The sequence below is a fragment of the Sminthopsis crassicaudata genome, chromosome 3, assembly GCF_048593235.1.
Source record: "Sminthopsis crassicaudata isolate SCR6 chromosome 3, ASM4859323v1, whole genome shotgun sequence".
In the NCBI taxonomy this organism is placed as follows: domain Eukaryota; kingdom Metazoa; phylum Chordata; class Mammalia; order Dasyuromorphia; family Dasyuridae; genus Sminthopsis; species Sminthopsis crassicaudata.
In genome coordinates, this window is record NC_133619.1 from 637,825,132 (window position 1) to 637,835,720 (window position 10,589).

General features: G+C 49.4%; 3 protein-coding genes across 3 annotated transcripts; 2 read left to right on the forward strand and 1 right to left on the reverse strand.

Annotated features, from left to right (window-relative positions):
• The first annotated feature begins 2,413 nt into the window (after positions 1 to 2,413).
• LOC141562589 (interferon lambda-3-like) lies at positions 2,414 to 3,739 on the forward strand. Its single transcript, XM_074302592.1, has 5 exons — positions 2,414 to 2,590; positions 2,817 to 2,894; positions 3,056 to 3,199; positions 3,388 to 3,468; positions 3,644 to 3,739. Exons 1-5 carry the CDS (start codon positions 2,414 to 2,416, stop codon positions 3,737 to 3,739), a joined length of 576 nt encoding a protein of 191 aa, XP_074158693.1.
• A 1,215-nt stretch (positions 3,740 to 4,954) lies between these two features.
• On the forward strand, positions 4,955 to 5,419 carry SYCN (syncollin). The gene has a single exon (XM_074306866.1). It carries the CDS (start codon positions 4,955 to 4,957, stop codon positions 5,363 to 5,365), a length of 411 nt encoding a protein of 136 aa, XP_074162967.1. The 3' UTR covers positions 5,366 to 5,419.
• Positions 5,420 to 6,072: 653 nt separating this feature from the next.
• Positions 6,073 to 9,303, reverse strand: LOC141564407 (F-box only protein 50-like). Its single transcript, XM_074306868.1, has 5 exons — positions 9,172 to 9,303; positions 8,948 to 8,999; positions 8,624 to 8,719; positions 8,360 to 8,498; positions 6,073 to 7,120 (listed from the first exon to the last, which is right to left on the reverse strand). The coding sequence occupies exons 3-5, from the start codon at positions 8,629 to 8,631 to the stop codon at positions 6,980 to 6,982; spliced, it is 288 nt and encodes a 95-aa protein (XP_074162969.1). The 5' UTR covers positions 8,632 to 8,719; positions 8,948 to 8,999; positions 9,172 to 9,303; the 3' UTR covers positions 6,073 to 6,979.
• Between the last annotated feature and the right edge of the window lie 1,286 nt (positions 9,304 to 10,589).

The window sequence follows — 10,589 nt, forward strand, 5'->3', positions numbered from 1 at the left end:
CCTCAAACAGTCAAACCCAAAGGCACTGTGTGGGCCACAGGTTAAATCTTTTCACTGTTAAGGACAGTAGAGATGCCATATCTGGACTCTAACAGCAAAGGCCCAGATGTGCTAAGAGAGGAAATGGTAATAGCAAAGAAGAAACCAGAGATTTGCATTAGAGGCAGCCCAATTATGAAGATGTTGAAAGTTTATTCCCAGAGTATGTGAAACCAAGGGTGCCATTTGTTATGGGAGTCTCTTGTTAGTGGCTGCTGGGAATATATTCCCCCTTTTTTGTTTTATGGGAACACAGTTATTTTTCCCCCAACAATATGGTCAGTAAGTTTGTCGAGTATTGTGAAGGGCTGTTATTTGAGTCTGAATGTTGAGGAATATAAACAGCATTATCAAAATTTTTCTGTCTTGTTCTTCTGCCTGGTTGCAGAGTGAGTCATTATACTAGGTATTGAATCTCGTGAGATGTCATGGAGGTAAACTTTCTGACAAATGGAGAAGTAGGACTGCAGTCAGAACAGACATTTTTCATAAGTCTCTCATCAGTCTCCTGGCTCAACACTTTGGTATGTTGGCCCATTTTAATTACCCCAACAGATAAAAGTGTTACCAGGTCTCTTTTCCCTTTCCTTCCCCACAGGTTACAGCAGGAACTCTCCTGGGAAGATCCCATTTACCAACAGCTTTCAAGCACTGCTGCTGCTGTTACTGCTTTTTTGTTTCTTATGCCTCTTGTGCCCCACATTGGGCGCCATTTGTTACTGAAGCCTCTTGTTAGTGGTTGCTGGGGATCTACTTCTGACCAGCAGGATAGATCCTTTCATGTGAGTGGATGATAACAACACAAGGAGACTGAGAAGCGATTGCAATCTCTGATCTCCCTCCTTTTCTCTTTTGTCTCCATTTTATTTCATTCCCAATCCACAAGCAACATCTGTGTTAATAAAAACTGATTTGCAATTGCTTCAGTCATGTTATGATTCACAGTTGTGGGGGCTTTCTGGAGAACTGATCTTCCCCTTTAAACTTAGGCATAATCCTTAACAAATGCCCAGTTTTTTTTTTTGTTTTTTTGTTTTTTGTTTTTTTGCTTCAAGTGACAGGTTATTGCAGCCTTATAGATAAATTCCATAGTCTCTTCAAAGATGATCTATAATTATTGGTCAAGGTAATGTGTAATTGGACATACAATGTATAAAACTTGTTTTGCAGTATACATATTTTGTACTTCCATTGCAAATAGACAAAGAGCTGGGTCCATAATTGTAAAGGAAAAAGAAAGCAGAAACAATATATTTGGGAAATTACAATATTATTTTAATAATTTAAGCTTCTCCCAGAAACAAAGGCTTCGAAGAACAGTAACATTTATATGTTTATAAGGAATGCAAAACAGTTTATATACATTGATTTGATTCTCCCAAAAACTTTGTGAATAAAGTATTACAAGTATTATGAGCTCCATTTTATACATGAGAGAATTAAGGAGAGAGGAATTAAATAATTTGCTCTAGTTCCCACAGATTCACAGAGGGGAAGATATTTGGCTAAAGAGTCACTAGGTGGGGGGCAACTAGGTGGCACAGTGTATAGAACACCAGCCCTGAATTCAGGAGGACCAGAGTTCAAATCTGATCTCTGACACTTAACACTTCCTAGCTGTGTGACCCTGGGCAAGTCACTTAACCCCAGCCTCAGGGGGAAAAAAAAAAAAAAGAAAAAAAAAAGTCACTGGGTGGAGCGGCAGCTCAATGTCAGTGAATAGAGCATGGGCCTTGAAGTCAGGATAACCTGAGTTCAGATCCCGCCTCAGATACTTAACACTTCCTACCTGTGTGGGCTAGTCAATTAACCCCAAATGGCTCTGTAAAAAGGGAAAAGCTAATTAAGTCTTGAGTGGAGAAGAGGAAAGATGTGGGGGAAATTGATAGGGTAAGAAAGGGGAGAAGGAGGAAGCTGAGAGTAAAAGATTAGAGGGGAGACAGAGGAAAAAGGAAGAGATGCGTTGGAGGAGGAGTGCCGGCATAAAGAGATCCTAGGGAGAAAGAAGGGAAGGAAAAGGAGGAGGGGTGTGGGCAGGAATACCCTGGAGATCTGAAAAGGAAATCTGAAAGTCGGGAGGAGAGAAGGTGCGCCCCAACCTGAGCGAGCGCAGGAGCTGCTGCTTTTGTGGAATCACTGGCTACAAGAGCCGCTTGCTGTCAGTCTGCCTTGGGCTGGACCTTGCTCTTTCAGTTTTCCTTTCCTGGTACCCGCCCTTCTTACCTGCAGACACCTGGCCCCGCCCCTTTCGCAGCGGGATTTTTGGAATCTGTTTCCACTTTTCATACATCAGGGGAATCTCCGGCTCTGCCGCTTAAAAGTGCAGGGATGAAGCGGTCTCCTGCATCACTTGTCACCTCACTTCTCCAAGGCCATGAGGACTCCGCAGGCTCTCCCGCTGCTGCTTTGTGCCCTGATGTCAGGGGCAATTTCGAAGTCCCTGGCCCCGACTCCCAGCAGCCTTCCCCCCGAGAGGAACTGCCAGATCAGCCACTTCAAGTCTCTTTCGCCTCGGGAGCTGGAAACCTTCAAGGTGGCCCAAAATGCCTACGTGAGTTCCTGGAGTAATTTTTGTACCCCACTCCTTCCATCCCTCACTTCCCGGGGTCTAACCTCGATCTCTTTTACTGGGCTCTAATACTCATCTCTCGCACTGAGACCTAACCTTCATCCTTCCTTCTTGAGCTGTCGCTTTCTCTGTTTCTAACCTCCGTTCTACATCGCAAGGATCTAGAAGGGTCACAAGCCTTTAACTCCTTCCTCTTCATCCCCCAAAGGAGAAGATCATGATTCAGACGGAGAGGAAATGTAGCTCCCGATTCTTCCACAGAAACTGGGACCTTCGGCAGCTGCCGGTAAGAAGGGGCGCTCCCCACCTCTCAGTCCCCCATCGCCTGCCTCCGAAATCTGTAGCCTCCCCATTTCTCTTCCCCCATCTGTGGGTCCTCCCCGTCTCCTTCCCCTGTCCCCTTCATCAGCCTCTCCCTCACATCGCCTCTCATCTCTCTCCTCACAGCCGTCCGTCCGGCCCCTGGTCTTACAGGCTGAGCTGAAATTGACTCTGGACGTCTTGAAAGCCGTAACCAAGCCTGAGCTGGACAGAGTTCTGGCTCAACCCCTACAAACGCTCAGCCACATCTACCAAGAGATCCAAAGCTGTGTGAGTACTGGAGGATGGGCGGGGCTCCCCTGGACCAATGGGCATGGAGCTGTTCCCTGTCTCTCAGGCGCCTCTGTCCCTTGCAGTGAGGCTGAGAGGCTGCAATACCTGGATTCCTCCCTCTCCCCCCACCATCAAATACCCGAGTTCCCCTTCGCTTTTATCAAGTCCACCCTCTCCCTACACAGGTTACTTCCAGGCCCTCTAAGGAACACAGGCCTCCAGGCCGCCTGAAGAATTGGCTGAACAAGCTCAGTGAGGCCAGAAAGGTGAGTCAGGAAAGCTTCAGATCTACGGAGGGCACCCGGGGATGGAGGGGAGGAGTCAGAGGGGACCCCAGAGCCTGGGCAGCAAGAGACTCTGCCCACCCCACCCCCACCCCGAGGGAGGAGCAGGACTCAGAATTCCCCAGAGGACCCTTACCCCTGTGTCTCTTCTCTTCAGGAGCCTCACAATTGCCTAGAAGCAGCGATCATGCTCAATCTCTTCAGACTCCTGACCCAAGACCTCCGATGTGTAGCCTATGGGGACCTCTGTTGAAGATGCAGACTCAGCCTGAAGTCTGAGCCTGGACTTTTGCACTCCAAACTTTATTTATGGACCAATACCCTTCTAGTATATTTATTCCCTCCATCCCAACAACCACATACTTTATATGCCAGAGGATAGTTTTGTACTTTTGTATTTTTCTATATTTTGTTAAATAAATAAGAAAACACAAAAAATTTGAAGGCCCGTCTGTTGTTTTGTAGTTGTTTTCTGCGTGACAGTTTGTGGCTATAAGCCAGTGTGGTTGTGGGTTTCTGTGTGTAGCTGTGAGCAGGTGGGATTGTGGATTTCTGGGTTTGTGTGTGTAATTGTAAATCAGTGTATGGCTGTGAACGGGTAGGGTTATGGATTTGTGAGCCCAGTTGTGGGTTTGTGTATTTAGTCATAGGTCTGTGTATGGCTATGAGTTGGTGGGATTGTGAGTGTCCATGTGTGTGTGTGTGTACTTGCAGGGTTGTGCATGGCTGTGAGCTGGTGGGATTGTGGGTTTGTAATGTGGCTATAAGTGGGACTGTAGAATATAGGTGTCTGTGTGCAGTGACCTGGATCTCAGTGCTCAGAGGCAGGGGTGCAGTCTGGGTCTCCTCTGACCTTGCTTGTGGGCTCCATTTTGCTGGGAAGGTAGCACCTGGCCTGGAAGATTAGATTGCAGGGAATAGGGGTTCCAGTCAATCAATACTGGCTGACCCTGAGTGAGCACCTTGGGCACAGGTGATGGGTACTGGGGAGGCGGTGTGCCCTCTTAGAGGAGCCAGCTGGATGCTGGGGTTGGGAGAGCCAGTCAGGAGGGGTCAAGTTAAGACTACCAGGTGCTTCTACTGTCTATCTACCCAGGTTACTTATACCTTCGGAATCTAATACTTATGTGCAACAAGAAAATGGTATTTACACACATATATTGTATCTGGGTTATATTGTAACACATGTAAAATGTATGGGATTGCCTGTCATCGGGGGGAGGGAGTGGAGGGAGGGAGGGGATAATTTGGAAAAATGGATACAAGGGATAATGTTATAAAAAAAAATTACTTATGCATATATACTGTGGAAAAAAAAAGACTACCAGGTGCTTGAATCCCATTGCCCACCCCTGCCCCTTATCTCTTCCTGGCCAGGTTTTGCTCTTCCCACAATCTCTCCCACGGCTCTTATAAGGAGGCTGGGGAGCAAGGAGGACAGGTGCCTGTGTGATCTCTGCCTTTAACTATGGCACCATTTCTCTTGCCTTCGCTCCTCCTGTTGGCCCTTCTGAGGGCTCTGCCAGGCACCTGGGCTGCGTGTCCGGTCCCTGCCACCCTGAAGCCCACCGAGGGACCCCGAGAATGTGCCCGCCTTTATGAGAAGAGTGACGCCTACTATGAGAATTGCTGTGCCGGAGCTCAGCTGAGCCTGGAGCCCGGGGTCGACCTGCCGTACCTGCCCTCCGACTGGTACCACAAAGCGTCCTCCCTGGTGGTGGGTCCCCGCTGTGAGCTCACAGTCTGGTCTCGCTCCGGCAAAGGTGGCAAGACCCGAAAGTTCTCATCCGGAGCCTACCCTCGGCTGGCGGAGTTTCGCCTCGGAATATTTGGCGATTGGAATAACGCCATAGGGGCTCTCTACTGCAAGTGCTACTAAACTGGCCTGGGACCCCTCCTCATCCATCGCAGCCCAAGCCTTGCACCTTAACCCCATGCCCTCCTCATTGCCACCTCTGACTGCTGACTGGCCAAATGCCCAGGTGAGCACCTGGCCCTACTCTGGTGCCCCGAGACTATTAACCATCAACTTCAGGGATCCAGGAGACTAAGTTCCCACAGCTCCACTTCCAAGAGCCCCGGAGTTCAGCCCATTAGCCTTCTAGGGCTAGAGGAGTCCACTCTAACCCCAGAATCCTAAAGTTAGCTGAGGTCCTGTATCCCTTTCAGGAGTCCCACCTGGGCCCCTTGTTCTGTCCCATATGCCATCATCTGGACCCCAGAGCTGACCTGGACTGCAGAGCCTGAGCTAAAAAGTCAGGAAACCAGGCACGTAACTTGGACCCAGCCAGGAAGCCCATAGGAAGCTCACCTGACCCTTCTTCCTTTTCCTCCTCACTCCAGGTCCTTCGCCCTATTTTTCTGTCCCATCACCCACTCCTGCTCATAAGCTGGAGACAGTCTCAGATGCAGGCTCACCCTCTCAATAAAGAGCTTTTGTGAAAATATCCAATACCTTCTCTTCCTTTTTAGGGGAGTGGGGCTCAGTGTCAAAACTCATTCAAAGTTTGAGAGTTCTGTAGAGTATGGTCCCCATGGGATAGTCAAAATCAGGGACCAGAGACAAATACAGAAATAGGGACAAAGTCACACAGCACAACTTTAATCGAGACATTTCTATAGGAAAAGAAGATGAGGAAAAAACATTGAGAGACTATCCCACGAAACAGAACCCAGGGAGATGTCTAGGGATGGCACTGGTGTCCCCAAGGAATATACTGGGGTGACTATGAAGGGTCTTCAGGGAATACTGAGGAAATATGGGGTTCTTAAGGAAGATATTATTTGGGATGTGAGGAGTGTTTAGGGAGATATTAGGGGTTTCTGGGAAATATTTGGGAGAGAGAAGGGATTCCTAAAAGATTTAGAGCAATGATTTTGAGGGATGAGATGACCCTATGTGGATTTTTTTTATTTTTTTAAACAAAGCATTCGTTAGTTTGAGAATGGCATGGGAATCCTTGAGGGGATACTCTCCTGGAGAAGAGACATTCTTAAGGGGGATATTTAGGAGAAAAGGCAGGGTCCCCAGGGCATATCTGAGAAGATATTTTGGAATTCCCAGAATATGTTTGGGAGAGAGAAATTCCTAGGGAGGATATGTGAGGAGAGTTGAGGGATTCCTAGAAATTTTAGGAGATGGGAGTTCCCTTTTGGTGGAGGTGTTTGGGATGAATTGATTTTGGTTTCCTGGGAAAATATATTTGGGAAGAGAGGAGGTGTCTTTAAATGGGGCAAGCAGGAGCTAAGAAAGTGTGGCCCGGCCTTCAGGGTCAAGTTCTAACTCTGATACACATTAGCTGTATGACCCCAGATAAGTCATCCTCTCCTGAGGTTACACAACATAGGCAGAGGGAGTGTCCATAAGGGGAGAGAAGATCCTTCCCAGAAAGTGAGGGAGGTCACCTGAAAGTTCCTTGTCACCTGCATGAGGGATCAAGGACTGGAGGGAGAGAAGGGGTCCCTGGGGCAGAGATGTACGAGGGGTGACAGGCTATGTCTGTAGCTGCACGGACACTGAGGAGTCAGTCACCCGAGTTCTCCAGAACCCTTCGGGGCCCAGGCGGTTCTTCGATTTGTGCAAGAAGTGAACGAATCTCACTCCCGGGCCATAGCATTTGAATACATGAGACACCTGGAAGGGCAGGGCAACAGAGTGAGGGATCCTTCTCTGGTTGGGAAAGACAAGGCACTTTCCAACCTTCCCTCCCTACTCATTCCTTCCCCAGTTAATTGAGAGTGGGATGTGAAGGAGGACTTAAGGAGAGGAAATTCGGGACATTGGGAGGGAACTCTGTGGGGTCACTGGGAGAAGACACTAGGGAACATTGGGAAGGAACACTAGGAGACTCTGGGAGATGACACTGGAGCACTGAGAGGGCATGGGGGCACATTAGGAGGGAGCACTGTGGGGTCACTGGGAGGAGACAGTAGGGAACATTGGGAAGGAATACTAAGAGACACTGGGAGAAGACAGTAGGGGACATGGGGAAAGAACCCTGTGGGGTCACTGGGAAAAAGAATTAGGGGGCATTGGGAGAAGACAATACGAGGTACTGGAGAAAGGTTGGAAGGCATCAGGAGGAAACACTGGGAGATGTTGTAAGACACTGGGAGGGAATTGAGATATTGGAATAGAAATGGAAATATTGGTAGATCCTGGGAAGAAGGTTTTGGGGAAACTTTAGGGGGAAGATTGGGAGGGAAGGCTCATATATAACATTGGAAGAGAGAAAGGAAACACTGGAGAACATTTGGGGAACAAGGTGTGATCTTTGCAGAAGGCACTGGAGAATCCTGGGGGGGGTGTAAGAAGTATGGGGGAAAGAAGGTGATATTTGGGGTCAGTCAGTTGTGTCCAACTGTTTATCAAGCCCGCGGGCCATATCACCCCAATATTGTCCATGGGATTTTCTTGATAAAGTCACTGGAATGGTTTTCCTTTCCCTTCTCCAGCTCATTTTACAGTTGAGGAAACTGAGGCAAACCCAGCTTCGGTGACTTGTTCAGGGTCACACAGTGAGTGAATGCCTGAGACTGGATTTGAAGTCAGGTCTTCCTGATCCTGAGCTGGGCACTCTAGACACTGAGCCACCTAATTTCCCAAATCAGAGACGCTGAGTTCAAATCCCGGCTATTTACTCATTGCATCCCTTTGCACCTCTTTAAAGTGAGAAGCTTTCGCTTCAATGGCTCACAGCTCTAAGTCACCGGCCAAGACTGAAGAACAGTGAAAAAAGACTGGTGAGGACACTGGAGGTGCACCTGGGGAGGAGAGGGGAGGGGAGGGGAGGGTCCCAAGCACATGAGAGAAGGAGATGCAGGTGCCCGCTAGCAGATGGCAGAGGGCAAGCCCGGGCTCTCAGAGGCTCACCTGGCACCACCGTCCTCCTGGGCCCCGGGGAGAGGGTCGGGGAGCAGTGTGGTACTGCCGGAGGATGGTCCGTCTGTCAGCCGCCAGGAGCCACACGTGCAGCTCATACACACACACGTCCAAGCGGCTGTCCTCAAACCTTGGAGGGGGAATTTGGGGGGAGAAAGGCTCTAGGCACCTGGCTCTCTGGCCCCAGCAGGGGAGGCAGGGCCCCAGGGGGCCCCCCTTCCTCAGCCCCCAGCCCTGCACTCCCTGCCCCCATACCAGTCCATGACGGTGATGTCCGGCTGCTCATCATCCAGCAGCTCCTCCCAGAGCCCCTCGGCCAGGAGGTCCACACACTGCTGCTTCACTGTCCAGCTGGCGACAGGAGGAGGATGGGAGGGGACTGGGGTCAGAGGCCCGTCCTCCCCCTCCCCTATTCCCTGGGAGATGAGAACCCCAGCATTTGGCCTCTTTGCCATTTGCCCTTCTCCCCAAGCCCTCCAGCCCAGACAAAGGCGGGCACTAGGACAGCCCCTAAAGGAAGCACCCTGATGTCTGAGCTCTCGCCTGCCGGGCCCCAGAGTCCTCAGGCGTCACCCTCACCTGAAGTGGGGGAGCAGTTTCTCAGTGCTGATTTGCCATCCACTAAAGTTACCTGAGGGAGGAAGGCAGGGGTTAGAGGCAGGCGCCATGCCCGGCAGCACCTAAGCCTCCCCTCCTCCCCCTTCCTGGAGGCTGTTTCTGGGCTGGGGACAGTGGAGGGTGACAAAGTGAGCTCTCCTCCCTCTCCCAGCCCCACAGTGTCCGCCAGGGCGCGGGATCCTTACCCAGGGTCTCCAGGGGCCGAGCAGGGCCACAGGGCGGGGGCGGCTCATAGATGTTGATGCCTGAAATAGAGGGGGAGGGGTCAACCTCTCAGACACCCCCTCCTGCTATATACCCTGGCGGATGCCCCCCAACATTCACTGACCCCCATCTCTCTCTCTTTGACTTTTACAGCTCTCCGGTCACCTCAGCTTTCCACTAGCGCCAGATCCCAGGGATCCCTTCATCCTTGGCTTATTGCCCATGGATTCCCCGGTCACTGACCCCTATGCTTCTACTTTCCCCCAAACCTCTCCCAGACAGTCCTTCTCACAGCTCCTCTGACCCCCTCCTTCCCACTCCCTCCGAGGGTTAGCCACCCCCCCAGAAAAACCCCACACTCCTCCGGCTCTTCCCTGGGGTGAGGCAAGACAGGCCGGCCCAGGCTGAGTCAGGGCCCAGGGCCTGAGTCAGAGAAACAACTCCCCTCCGAGGGGAGGGATTAGGAGCCGAGCTTCCAGAGAAAGAGGCGGGAGAGCATCAGAACCTTGCAGTTCCCTTCCTGGGGCAGAGCAGAAAGTCGAGAACCAGAATTAGAGGGAGACAAAGGGAGGAGGAGAGAGACAGAGGGGGACAGACAAGGGCGTAGGAACGGGGTCAGAGATGGATCCGGCATGTTTAGCTCTTCTCTTTGTCGAAGATATTCACTTCCATCAGAATACATCCTCATACAGTATCATTGTTGAAGTGTATAATGACTCTCTGCATTTTACTCAGCATCAGTTCATGTAAGTCTCTCCAAGCCTCTCTGTATTCCTCCTGCTGGTCATTTCTTTTTTTTTTTTTTCTTTTTCTTTTTCTTTTTCTTTTTTTTTTCTTTTATTTTTATAATTATAACATTTTTTTTGACAGTACATAATGCATGGATAATTTTTTACAACATTATCCCTTGCACTTACTTCTATTCAGATTTTTTTCCCTTCCTCCCCCAACCCCCTCCCCCAGATGGCAAGCAGTCTTATATATGTTAAATATATTACAGTATATTCTAGATACAAAAATATATGTGTGTAGAACCGAATTTTTTGTTGCACAGAAAGAATTGGATTCAGAAGGTAAAAATAACACTTTACATTCATTTCCCAGTGTTCCTTTTCTGGATGTAGCTGGTTCTGTCCATCATTAATCAATTGGAATTGGATTAGCTCTTCTCTATGTTGAAGAAATCCACTTCCATCAGCATACATCCTCGTACAGTATCATTGTTGAAGTGTATAATGATCTTCTGGTTCTGCTCGTTTCACTCAGCATCAGTTGATGTAAGTCTCTCCAAGCCTCTCTGTATTTCTCCTGTTGGTAATTTCTTACAGAACAATAATATTCCATAACATTCATATACCATAGTTTACCCAACCATTCTCCAATTGATGGACATCCATTC